General features: G+C 49.7%; 1 protein-coding gene and 1 non-coding gene across 2 annotated transcripts; both read left to right on the forward strand.

Annotated features, from left to right (window-relative positions):
* The first annotated feature begins 2,144 nt into the window (after positions 1-2,144).
* Copz2 (coatomer protein complex, subunit zeta 2) lies at positions 2,145-13,472 on the forward strand. The gene is made up of 9 exons (NM_019877.2): positions 2,145-2,265; positions 2,942-3,010; positions 5,704-5,785; positions 6,327-6,418; positions 6,853-6,908; positions 7,525-7,602; positions 8,941-8,992; positions 9,822-9,860; positions 13,132-13,472. The coding sequence occupies exons 1-9, from the start codon at positions 2,164-2,166 to the stop codon at positions 13,177-13,179; spliced, it is 618 nt and encodes a 205-aa protein (NP_063930.1). The 5' UTR covers positions 2,145-2,163; the 3' UTR covers positions 13,180-13,472.
* On the forward strand, positions 2,662-2,734 carry Mir152 (microRNA 152). The gene has a single exon (NR_029562.1). It is a non-coding gene; the product is annotated as a microRNA 152 (primary transcript).
* Positions 13,473-13,537: the final 65 nt, after the last annotated feature.

The following is a 13,537-nucleotide window of genomic DNA, read 5'->3' on the forward strand; positions in this document are numbered from 1 at the left end:
GTCCATTCTGGGGATTAAACTCAGGCCAGAAAGAAAGTGTGGCAACAGACTGCAGTGGTGAGAGCCAGCAAGTGAGAAAGAGTAACCAGCAGAGCAGCCTTTCGATGAGTTATTATATTATTATTATTATATCATCACTGAAAATCTATAGACCAGGCTGGCCTTGAACTGCCTGCCTCTGCCTCCCAAGTGCTGGGACTAAAGGTGTATACCTATACCACACCACACCCAGATTATTATTATTATTATTATTATTATTATTATTATTATTATTATTTATTGAAACAGGCTCTCCCTATGCAGCCCTAGCTAGCCTAGAACTTGCTGTGTAGACCAAGTTGGCTTAAAACTCACAGAGGTACACCTGTTTCTGCCTCCTAAATGCTGGGATTAAAGGCATGCACCACCATACCCAGCAAAGTTTGTTTTTTTTTGTTTGTTTTCTTGCTTGCTTTTGTGTGTGCTAGCTTCTCCATATGTGCACCACATCTGTGGAATGCCCAGGGAAGCTAGAAGAGGGTGTCAGATCCCCCTGGAACCGGAGTTACAGGTAGGTGTGGGAACTGAACTTAGGTCTCCTGCAAGAACAGCGAACAGTCTTGACTATGGAGCTGTCTCTCCAGTCCCCTTGGTGAGGATATTCAAGATGAAACTTTCAAGCCACTAAGATCACTCGGTAGATAAACGCACTTGCCATCAAGCCAGACAATGTAAATCCAACTCACAGGACCTAGACGGTAGATGGAGAGAAGTGACTCCTTTAAGCTGTCCTCTGATCGCCACGTGAGCCCTGTGTCACACCCTCCCCTCATCAATAATTACTAAGTAAAATAAAAGCGTAAACAAAAGGATCAGTAAGAGTAATTGTTAAAAAACAAAAAAAGGTGAAAGTTGGAAAGAGAAGTCTTAAGCAGAAGGAAGTCTGGTGTGAGCGACTGTGATGTTCTACACTGAGGCTGTCAAGGGCAGAATGGGAAAACCCGTGGAACCCTCCTACCCAACTAATTAGCCCAACCAGCTTGAAAAGGTCACACGAAGTCTGACTCCTCTCAATGGGTATGTCTGAAAACACCTCCCTAGGCACGGTGACTTCTGACATACAATGAGAGCGCTGGCTCGAGTATAAGACACATCTGTCAGTGTTGTGAATGGCTGGCTGCCCAAGCACCAGTAACTACCTCACTGTATGTGGTCATACTCTGGCCGGGTTAGTCCACAGGCTCAAGCTGGACTTCAGGTGTGTTGTGACCCTACTGGCTTCATCCACCTCTGGGTCTTGAAAAATGTCTGGCGGAGGTGTCCTTCAGCCCATGGTTCTTTTCCCCAGGTACTATGAGGGGAAGCGGGGAACTCTTCCGAGTGGAGAGGTCTCACTGACAGGCTCTGTCTTGAGATCAAAAAGGTGACTTGAGGAGCTGGAGAGATGGCTCAGTGGTTAAGAGCCCTGGCTGCTCTTCCAGAGGTCCTGAATTCTATTCCCAGCAACCACATGGTGGCTCACAACTATCTATAATGGGATCTGATGCCCTCTTCTGGTGTGTCTGAAGACAGCGACAGTGTACTCACATTAAAAAAAAAAAAAAAATCTCAAAAATTAAAAAAAAGAGAGTTCTTCAGCACTCGGGAGGCAGAGGGAGGCGGATTTCTGAGTTCGAGGCCAGCTTGGTCTACAAAGTGAGTTCCAGGACAGCCAGGGCTGTATAGAGAAACCTTGACTCGAAAAACCAAAAAAAAAAAAAAAAGAGAGAGAGAGAGAGAGTTCTTTTTTAAAAAAGTGACTTGAACTATTTGTTCCAATGATACCTACTAGGAGGTCCTGAGGACAAAGTGAACCTAAACTGAAATTTGGGCTGTCCCAGAACAGCCACATGGAGACCTCTGTGCACCAAAGCCACAGGCGCCCTAGGCCAGAAGAGGCAGTAAGTGGGAAGAAAAGAGTAGGCTCTGGTTCACCTGAAAGACTGGGAGGTGCACAGAGGAGCCCAGAGGGAAGAATCCAAGTAGGGAGACGAGGTTCTGCAACGACGTGGGGGTCGGGCAGAAAGCTCGCCCAGAGAGAGAGGACGCACACAGAGGCCAGCCACGCAGGACTGGGCGGAGGGGCGGCGTCGCGGGGGGCGGGCACGGGGCGGGGCGGCGCTGTCAGTGCAGGCAGCGAGCGGAATGCAGCGGCCGGAGGCCTGGCCACGTCCGCACCCGGGGGAGGGGGCCTCAGCCGCCCAAGCCGGGGGCGCAGCGCCGCCCACCCGAGCCACGGAACAGCGGGTAGGGAGCACGGAGTGTGGGGTCCAGGGGCAGCAGGATCGGTGGTCGGGGGCAACTGATTTACCTCGGGCTTCTAAGCTGGGAACTTTGTGCCACCACTGCCCAGCCCCGGAGAGGGAGCCCGGGCCCAGGAAGGGGAGAAAAAGTTTGTCCTGGAGCGCACGGGCGAGGAGGCCTTGCCTGAGTGGAGTGTCGCAGGAGGGGCTGAAGTTCTGGGGAACTCGCCGCAGTTATAACCGACTTGGGTGGCCGGGATGGAAGCGAGATTCTGGCGGGACGAGGGAGGAGTGGGAGTGGCGAGGTGGTCTGGTTGGGTTCCCTTGCTCCAGAATGATGGCCGCGCGCATCTGGAACTGGGGGTCAGCTGGACATAAGGAGGCTCGTCGCCGCTGTTCCCCGGGCCTAGGTTCTGTGATACACTCCGACTCGGGCTCTGGAGCAGTCAGTGCATGACAGAACTTGGGCCCGGTAGGACCTTCTGCACCCAGCGGACTCAGCGCCCACTCCTCGGACCTGCAGTGAAACATCTGTCTGGGAGTGGAGTGGGCACCGGAAATGGTCCATGTGGCACGGGGTTGGGCTGGAACCAGCTATGGGTTGGGGATTAGCTGGCTCCATAGAGCCCTGACTCGGTGTCCACTTTGAGTCAGGGGTTCCTTTCCCTTGTCACTTTCAGGAACCTTCTCTCTACACCATCAAGGCTGTCTTCATCTTAGATAATGACGGGCGAAGGCTGCTGGCCAAGGTAACCCCTCCCCGCTGGAACCTCGAAGACAGTGCCATATGTCCAAGACAAGCGGTCCCCACCCAGCCCTTTTAACTCCACCTATAGGAGAAACTCTGCATTTTGGGTGGCAGAACAGCCCAGCTTAGATTCTCTAGAGGTCACTTTGTCCACACTATGCTTTATCAGTCTAACAGCGAGGGGCTGGGTGCGTGAGTGGGGATCCCTTCGGTTTCTTTCTCATGTTCCCTGGCGAGTCTTCTCCTTGTCCTTGTCCTGGCCAGCTGCATCCTTGGCGTGGGACGCTCCACCAAAGGGATCAGTGGATAGTTGAGCCTGCGTCCTAGGGATCTGAGTTCCTAATCCGAGTAGACAAAGTCGCCTATGTGTATTTCAGCTAGGTAAACACGAAGGACTTAGCATAATAATGTAGTAGAATCAGGTGCGATTGGGGAGACCATCTAGTCTCCCTCTTTCACTTCACAGATGTAGACAATGAAGTCTAGTGACGCTAAGTAAGTTGCCTAAGGTCACAGGGTTAGTCTCACGATTGCCACCAGGACTCAGGATTTAGATGTGAGGCTCAGGTAGTTTTCCTCGAACTCCCATTCAGTTATCCGGTATCCATTCTACATGGCCTGGGTGAGATGAGCTAAAACTACATTTAAAGCTAAGTTTCAGGGTAGATCAGATGGCTCAGTGGGTAAGGCTGCCAAGCAGCCTGACAGCTTGAGTTGGGTCCTGAGTTCACATAGTTGAAAGAGGAGCAAATTCCTCAGGTTGTCCTCTGACCTCTATTCTTGTCCCTCTACAAAACACACACACACTAAATAAATAAATAAATAAATAAATAAATAAATAAATAAATGTTAAAAAAAAGAAAAAGAAAAGACTATAGAAAGGAAGAAAAATGCCCTAAAATTCTGCTACCTTGAAGGCCAGGCAATGGTGCTTGCTTTGAATTCCAGCATTCGGGAGACAGAGGCAGGTGAATCTCTGTGAGTTTGAGGCCAGCCTGGGATACATAATAAGACCTGTTTCAAAAACAAATGCAAAAACTCAATAGTAAATAAATAAATAAATAAATAAACAAACAAGGGCTGGCGAGATGGCTCAGCTGGTAAGAGCACTGACTGCTCTTCCAAAGGTCCTGAGTTCAAATCCCAAAAAACACATGGTGGCTCACAACTACCACTAATGAGATCTGATGTCCTCTTCTGTTGCATCTGAAATCAGCTACAGTGCACTTATGTATAATAATAAATAAATCTTTTTAAAAAATAAATAAATAAATAAACAAAATTCCTGCCATCAATGTAATTAACTGTAACAGAAATTTAGTACTACTTAAGTTTTGATTTGTGTTGTGTTTTGTTTTGTTGTGGACCAGGTCCTGTTTTTCCTGCTTCTGCCTCTTGAGTGCTGAAATCACTGGCAAGTGTGGAACACCATCCCCTAGTTTTTTGTTTGTTTGTTTGTTTGTTTGTTTGGGGTGTGTGTGTGTATGTGTGTGTGTGTGGTTTTTGAGACAGGGTTTCTCTGTGTCACCTTGGCCATCCTGGAACTCAGTCTGTCGACCTGGAACTCAGAGAGTAGCCTGCCTCTGCTTCCTGAGTGCTGGTGTTGACAGATGCCACCACAACCAGCCCACAACCAGATTAATTTTGTTTGCCTGTTTTGTGTTTTTGAAACAGGGGGTTACTTTGTTGGCCTGGAACTTACTGTGTAGCCCAGGTTAGCCTGGAAGTCACACAGTGATCCTACCTCAGCCTCCCAAGTGCTGAGATTGCATTTGTGAGCCATACTATTCGGTTTTTTTCTTTTTGAGACGGGGTCTCGTGTAGTCAAGGTTGGCCTAGAACCCCTGATCTTCCTGCTTCTTCCTCCCAAGTGCTGGGATTGCAGGCATGTGACACCACCCCCAGCTATAACATCTAAATTAGTTATTAAATATGTTAAAGCCTTTTCGGTCTTCTTTAGCATTCAAATGAGTTTGTTCACCATTGTAGGAGACAGCAGAGAGACTACTAACTTGCCTGCAGAATTGACTGTGGGATGCAAAGTTCACATGCAGAAATTTGAGCTGACCACACCTTGCTTCAGCCAATGGGCAGAGGTGGATTGGCCCTGCCAAAGTTTCTGGGGCCTCCTTCTAGAAGGTCCTATCCTTGTTATATATTAAATTGCAGATGAAGCAGTGGTGAGGCACGCCTTTAATCCCAGCACTTGGGAGGCAGAGGCGGGCGAATTTCTGAGTTTGAGGTCAGCCTGGTCTACAAAGTGAGTTCCAGCACAGCCAGGGCTATACAGAGAAACCCTGTCTCGAAAAACAAAAACAAAAACAAAAAACAAAAAAAAGAGATTTATTTATTGATTTTATGCATATGAATACACTATAGCTATCTTCAGACACACCAGAAGAGGGCATCGGATTCCATGACAGATGGTTGTGAGTCACCATGTGGTTGCTGGAAATTGAACTCAAGATCTCTGGAAGAGCAGTCAGTGCTCTTAACCACTGAGCCATCTCTCCAGCCCATTTCTCTACTTTCATTTCTCTTCCCTTGGAATTTGTTTATGGGGACCAAGGAGAAGATAGTGCTGGGAGGGAGGTGACAAGGAGGTGCAGCCTGGCCCCTGATGCTCCCTGCTAAGCCCTCTCCTGAGGCAGGAGCTAGCTCCATGCAATGGCTATTGTCTTCTCTTTCTCATAGTATTATGACGACACATTTCCCTCCGTGAAGGAGCAGATGGTTTTCGAGAAAAATGTCTTCAACAAGACCAGCCGCACCGAAAGTAAGGCCCACCCATCCTCCACGGAAGCTCTCAGATGACTGACCACCAGTGTCTGTCATCTTCTCCATCCGGACACGTCTGTCCACATCTGTTCTTGTTGGCCTTCCACACCCACAAGCCATTGCCTTCTCCTCGGAGGCTCTTTGTCTCTCTTCCCCAGCTGCGTTTCGCTCCCTTCTTTCAATCATCCCGGAAACCTTCGCTCCCCATCCTGTTCATCCGCACCCCTCCTCTCAGCTGAGGAGGCCGACTGTGTGCCCCCTACACACACTTGGATCTGGTCCCAGGGCATTGCATGGATGGAGGGTGGAGGGGTGGGGCAGGGGGAGGTCAGCCTTAGGCTGGGTTTGTTGACTCTTCAACAGGAGGTCTCTTCTCAAGACATACCACAAGGATGAGCAGCCTCCTGGTAATGGTAGTCTGGCCAGAGGTCCTTGAGAAAGGAAGTAGAAAACAAAGGAAGAGGCCTGGGGAAGCAGAGACCAGGCTAGCCCCAGGTTGGGGTTGGCGTGTGCTGATCTGAGAGCCTTCCCCCTTCCAGGTGAAATTGCATTTTTGGGGGGCATGACTATCGTCTACAAGAGCAGCATTGACATCTTCCTGTATGTGGTGGGATCTTCCTCCGAGAATGAGGTGAATTTCAGAGATTGGGTGACAAGAAGGGTCTGTCCTGGGCTGGAGGTGGGTTATGAAGGCTCACTGTTGGTACTAGCAATAGGTCTGGGGGTAGAAGGACATCCAGAACGGGTCTCTCTGTAATCATACACATCCGTAATGTTCCTTAGGTCCCTTGGGACCCAGAAATGAAATCTTCACACCTTCTGTAGGGAGCTGTTGCTTCTTGCTGAGCGTATTTTGAGAAGGAGACACCCAAGGGATCACTCCAGTGTCCCGCAGCCCAAACACTAGTTTCCCCCTCTCAAATCAAAGAGTCATTAGCCTCCAGCCAAGCCCTCTCTGACTTAGGGAATGCTTCCCGTCTGGCCCACACAGGGAGCTCAGAGGCCCACTTTGGACCTCTCAGCCTCAGCTCTCTTCTTATCGTCCTCCCACTCTCTCCTCCTCAGCTGATGCTCATGTCTGTGCTTGCCTGCCTGTTTGACTCTCTGAGCCACATCTTAAGGTAAGTGAGACCCTCCGAACCCCAGGGCCCCAGCCCCCGGGGCCTTTCCCTTTGTCTCAGAGGAGAGGCTGTTTTGCCCTGCTGTCCTGCTGGAACCCCTGCAAGTCTTAGAACCAGAATAACTTCCTTCAAGGCCCCTGACACCCATGATGCCCCCAGGCAGACCCATGCCCAGGGTATGATCAGATATCAAATCTCAAGACACTGACTTAGCTGAGGTTACAAGTATTCGTGTCAACAAAAGTCCCCAACACAGGGAGAGGAAGGTCTTGTTACACATGGCCCACACTGACCTCCTCTCAGTCCCTCACAGTCTCCTGTGTGCTGGAATTACAGGTGTGTACCAACATGCCCCACTGTAAACAGTATTTTTAACTTTAAACTCAGAGTTGGTTTTTCCCAAATCCCCAGTTACTGATACCTACCTAGGAACATAGTCTAGACAAACCAATCTAGGATGACCTTAGCCTACTCTGGCACCTCTCTGTTCCTACTGCCTTTTATCCTCCTGAACAGGCCTTGTTCGGAAGGGATGCTGGAGAGGAGCTGCCTCCCTTAGAGGGGGCGTGGTTCCTCTTGGCTACCAGAAAGCTTAGGCTCTTGTGTCTGCCCTCAGGAAGAACGTGGAGAAACGCTGGTTGCTGGAGAACATGGACGGAGCCTTCTTGGTGCTGGATGAAACTGTCGATGGAGGGTGAGGAGGGGACTGGGAGAAGAGATGTTGGGAGCACCCTGGTCCAACTCTATCTGGCCAACTCATCTTCCCTTCTTCTACCTATTCCTAGTGAGCCTCTAACCTCATTCCTCCCTACTCGTGAGGGCAGAGGGTGAAATCATTATTAGTCCAAGTCAAGTCAAATGGGAGAGTAGCCTGAGAGTCACCTACCGTGTGCAGCCAAATAGGTCAAGTATGGGGAAAGTTCAGGTTGATCTCCAATGCTGACGAGGAATACGGACACCTGTCCCTTTCTGAGAGGACCTCAGAGAATCCTCCCCCAACACCAGCAAGATACATGGCATTGACTCTCTGTGAGTCTATTTTCCTTGTCACTAAAATGGGAAAGAAAATGGGAAAGAAGCCAACAGGATGGTGAAGGTCCTACAAAATGGTGTGTATAGTATAAAGCCCATAGTTTTCCTTGGTAGTTGGGGGATTTTTTTTTCTCTCCTTGGTAAATATTGTCTCTCATTAATATGCTAGCAGACTTCTAAATGATTGGGAGCCTTTATGAGAATGGTTGGTTAGTAGAATCTCTTGGAAGAGGGGACAATAATCAGGGGAGAGGAAAGTTCTGACTCTGGTCACAGAAACTTCGAGAGTGCCTTTCCCCCACCTGGCCTTCTAACCTCAGTGCTGGAGGCACAGGGATTACAGCATCCTTGAAACACCTGCCCATTTTATGGAGGAGGAAATAGAGGCTCAGAGATTCTAGTAACTTATGGAAGAGCACACAGCAAGGGAATTAGCAGGGTCAAGTCTAAAACCGTGTGTGTGTGTGTGTGTGTGTGTGTGTGTGTGTGTGTGTGTGAGAGAGAGAGAGAGAGAGAGAGAGAGAGAGAGAGATGGTTCAGAGGCTACGTGCTCCATGGCACGCAACCTGAGAGCAGGGGCTTCTGGGAGGCTGGGGTCGGCGAATGCCTCGCTCTCTTTCTGTTTGTATTTACTGCCTGCTGCTGCTTGAGGTAATACTGATGCCTGGATTCTAAACGGAAGGAAGACCTGGTCCCTGCTCAAGCTCAGTCTTGGTTTGTTAGGTTGGTGGCAAGTACCTGTAATGGTTGTGCCGTCTCACAAGCCCCTCCTCGGTTGAGCATTACCCAAAGCTAGTCATGGCGGTGAACATGGTATAAAGTGTAGAAGGAGCAGAGCTGAGAGTCCCCATGGGAAGGGACAGATGTGACCTCAGGACCATCTATGGGAAAGGTTCCCCGGAGGAGAGACACTACAGGGTATATTAAAAAACTGAAAGTGGCTTGTGGGGGGGGGGAATCACATCACCAACTCACCCCCAAATTTTCTCTTATCTTGTAGTGTGATTCTGGAGAGCGACCCCCAGCAAGTGATCCAGAAAGTGAATTTTAGGGTAAGCCTTTGTGTTCCCCTTCGCCATCTTTCCCAGACTGTCTTTCCTGCCTTCCCTACTCTTGACCTTCCAGGGCACCAGGCTGTCAGGGCTCAGCTGATGGGAGCCCAGCTACTCAGACGTCTAAGAGGAAAGCTTCCAGTTCATTCTCCATAGAAACAAAACCAAAATAGCCCCTTCTCATCCTCTAGTGAGAGGCTTGGATGGACGAGTAACTGAGCTCTCAAAATGACTCCAGCGGGGCTGGAGAGATGGCTCAGTGGTTAAGAGCACCGACTGCTCTTCCAAATGGTCCTGAGTTCAAATCCTAGCAACCACATGGTGGCTCACAACCACCAATAATGATATCTGATGCCCCCTTCTGGTGTGTCTGAAGACAGCTACAGTGTACTTACATATAATAATAAATAAATCTTTAAAAAAAATGACTCCAGGGACAGCCTTGGGACCTGGGCTGTGCTGAGGCTGTGGTACACTCTTCCGGTTGGCCTTTTTATGTCTGCAATCTGGGTGACACCTTTTCCCTACTTTATTTCCCTTCGTGCAAACAGAAGGGTCCCAGCTTTGTTAAGGGTGCCACTCAGTGGTAAAACACTTAGCTAGCATGTGAGACCCTGGGTTTAATTCCCAGCAATGGAGGATGGGTGGGGGTGGGGGGTCCTGGCTTCCAAATGACAGGCTGCAGGACCTCTGTCTACTAGGCAGCGATAACCGTGCAGTTCTGGATCATGTTAACTACCACACCCTCGCCCTGCAAGGCAAGGTCACGTCTCTAGTTCAACAGCTCCTTTCTGCTCTGACTTGACTTTGTGATTCTCCTTTCCCGCAGACTGATGACAGTGGCCTAACAGAACAGAGTGTGGCCCAGGTAAGCCTCATGCATCTGCTTTGGCCAGAAACAGGCTAAAGGTCAGGGAGAGCCCAGTGCCCCAGGGGAGAGAGTCAGAGTTAGGAAACCAGAGGTGTGGGGCAAGGGATGAACTGGTGACTCAGAGCCAGCCATTGGAGGCTGCTGAGCTCTTGGCAACTGGGCAGTGAGAGATGGGTGGGCAAATTCCCGCCTGCTCACCTCATCTCCTACCCTAAACGAGCTACCCTGGTGATGCCAGGTTACTTGTTACCCAAGGCAACGTGGAGGCTCAGATCCCTCATATTCCCTCCAACCTGGACGGGTAATCCATGTGGGGCCATGCTGGGATAGTTAAGGGCCTTATCACCTTATCATAAGATCCGAACTCATCACATCTGCCCTTGGTAGCTTGGCTGTTGAAAAGAAGCCGACCACACGGCTGCACAGCCTTGAGATGCATGCAGAATACAGCGGCGCAGTGTGTGTGTGTGTGAGTGTGTGTGTGTCCGTCCGTCCGTCCTGGTTACTGTTAGCAGATTGATTCCCCAGCTTCACAGACTTCCTGACAGTCAAGCCTAATGGTTTGACCTCCTATGCTCTGTCAGACTTACTCCGTTTCTAAGAAGTTTTCTTCCCTGGCATAAGCTAGTCCTAACATGGTAGCCCTGCAGAGATGGGCCTTTGTCATCAGTGGGGAACACCAGATGTGAGACCCACTTCCCTACGCTGTCCTCAGCACCCCACCTGCCCTGTGGCCCCCCATGTTTCCTCATGTTCTGCTGGAAAAGAATGTGGCTGCGTGCTGGCTTTCAGAGTGGAAGTAGATTGAGAAGAGCCAGGAGTAGTGGCTCACGCCTTCAGTCTCAGCACTTGGGAGGTTGAGGCCACATGATTTCAGGTTCAAGGGCAGCCTGAGCTACACTGTGAGTTTCTGTGTAGGCAGGGATGTAGCAGGAGACTTTATGTAAAATCAAATAGCATAAAATAAACCAACCTGGGCATGGTGATGCACACCTGTAATCTCAGCACTTGGGAGGTGTACAGGAGGATTAATAGTTCAAAGTCATAACAAGTTTGAAGCCAGAGTGATCTACATGAGAGCTTGTCTTAAAGCAACAGTAATAAGCGGTCCATTGAGATGTCTCAGCAAGTAGAGGCACCTGCCTCCGAGCCTGATGGGCTGAGTCTGACCGAGATAAGAGAGCTGACCCCCTAAAAGTGTTTGCTGACCTCCACATAAACACACAAAAGTAAATACATGAAATACATATTAAACATTATTTTTTTTAAAATATTCATTTATTTTATTTATATGAGTACACTGAAGCTGTCTTCAGACACACCAGAAGCATCAGATCCTATTACAGATGGTTGTGAGCCGCCATGTGGTTGCTGGGAATTGAACTCAGGACCTCTGGAAGAGCAGCCAGTGCTCTTAACCACTGAGCCACCTCTCCAGCCCCATATTAAACATTCTATAAGGGGAGTGTTGATGAGCAGAGAAGAGAAGAACAGCTGGGGAGGGCTAACTGCATGGCTCAGTGGTTACGAGCACTCACTGCTCTTGCAGAGGACCCGGGTTCAATTCCAAGCATACACATGGTGGCTCACAACCATTTGTAACACTAGTTCTAGGGAATACTGGTGTCTTCTGCAGGCACCAGGCACACATGTGGTAAGCAGACATACAGACAGACAAAACACCTATGCACATACAAAGTTAAAAGAGAAGAATACAAGCCGGGCGGGGTGGCGCACGCCTTTAATCCCAGCACTCGGGAGGCAGAGGCAGGCGGATTTCTGAGTTCTAGGCCAGCCTGGTCTACAGAGTGAGTTCCAGGACAGCCAGGGCTACACAGAAACCCTGTCTCGGGAAAAAGAGAGAGAGAGAGAGAGAGAGAGAGAGAGAGAGAGAGAGAGAGAGAGAGAGAGAGAGAACACAGCTGGAATGGGAGGCGAAGCCCTGGGTGTGGCTCCAGGCACTTCACCGCATGGTGGGGCAGTGCATGCTCCTGATGCAGCGCTTCCAGTTTGGAGGCTGGGGCATCAAAGAACGAGACTGTTTCAAAACCAAACACAAGCCAGACAGTGGTAGAACACTTTAATTCCAGCACTCGAGAGGCAGAGGCAGGTGAATTTCTAAGTTCGAGGCCAGCCTGGGCTACAGAGCGAGTTCCAGGACAGCCAAGGCTACACAGAGAAACCCTGTCTCGAAAAACCAAAACCAAAACCAAAACAAAACCAAACCACTACTGCTACTCCCACCCCCTAGTATTCATTTGAGTCATCCTAAGCTTTTACTTTGCCAACAAAAACTGAATGGCAAGTTACTCAGCACCTCTAGGGCTCTAGAATAGAATTTACCTGGTAGAGTTATATTAATTACATGATTGGCCATGCTGCCAAACCTGGAAAATTAAGTTGTACATCCTCAGGAAACAATTCCTCTCTTTCTAAATGAGCAAGCAACAAATAAAGACTGGTAGGGCCTTGTTATGTAGCCCAGGCTGGCCTTGAAGCCCTTATCTCTCCTGCCTCATATTCCCAGGGCCTGAAATTATAGGCACCACACATGAGGATTAGTGGAAATCTTAAAGAAACACAAAAGTTATAGGGACACAAAATGAAACGTGGAGAGAGAGAGGTTCCTTAGCAGAGATTCAAGAACTTCACTGTCCCCAGCAAAGAGGGAGATTCCAAGAGAGGAGGACATACACAGTGCGGGGTGGACATTTTGGAGGAGGCTTTATGCCCAGAGAGACAGTCTGAGTATCCCGAGTCCCCCCTCATGTGTTGGCATCACGTGTGCACATTGGCACAGATACGGGCACACACTGGACTGAGATGTTTTTTCTTGGTAGTAGGAGCACACACACATACACACACCTGACAGCTTTGTCACATCAGCAAATGGGATGGGGTGCTGAGAACACACCCCATCAAAACCAGCATCACAAGTTTATTACGGTGTCAAGTGTCTGAGCACAGGCGTGGTTGAGCCTGGGCCCAGTCTCTGCCTGCCTGATGGCGCGGTGAGGAGGCACTATTACTGTGGCCTGATATGGCTTAGGGGAGGCAGGGGCTACCGCCTCACCCACAGTTGGACAGGCTTGGGAGGCAGCCAGCTGGGTTGCAGCCCTCTGGACCTGCCCTAGCCTCCAAAACCTCATCTCATTAAAGAAGAGGCAAGCTGCTGCCATCTAGTGGCCAGGGCTGGAGAGGCGCCCTTGTCGACCTCCAATCACTGACATTCTCAAATATTTCTCCCAACCTCCTACTCTCACTTCAGGTTCTTCAGTCAGCCAAGGAACAGATTAAATGGTCGCTATTGAAATGAAGACCTTGGAATCAAGGCTCCTTCCCCAGAGAACTTTTGCCAGTCCCCGCGTAAGCCCCAAGATCTCAAGACGCAAGAGAGACCACTCTGCCTTCTCAGGCCTCTCTCAGAACTGATCCCTGAGGTCTCCTGCCAGGGATTCTGAGACGCAAAAGCTTGACCCCAGCTCCCTCACCCCTACTCAGCATCCTAACCTGGCCTTGGGGCCATGGGAACCAGCAAAGTTGCCTCCCCTCGGACCTCTGACATCCTCAGTCCTAGGCCTTAATAAACTTACATTTTTCCCCCCCAAAGACCTCCTTTCTTGACTTTGAAGTGTGTGTGTGTGTGTGTGTGTGTGTGTGTGTGTGTGTGGTGT

The sequence above is a fragment of the Mus musculus genome, chromosome 11 (assembly GCF_000001635.26).
Source record: "Mus musculus strain C57BL/6J chromosome 11, GRCm38.p6 C57BL/6J".
NCBI classification, from domain to species: domain Eukaryota; kingdom Metazoa; phylum Chordata; class Mammalia; order Rodentia; family Muridae; genus Mus; species Mus musculus.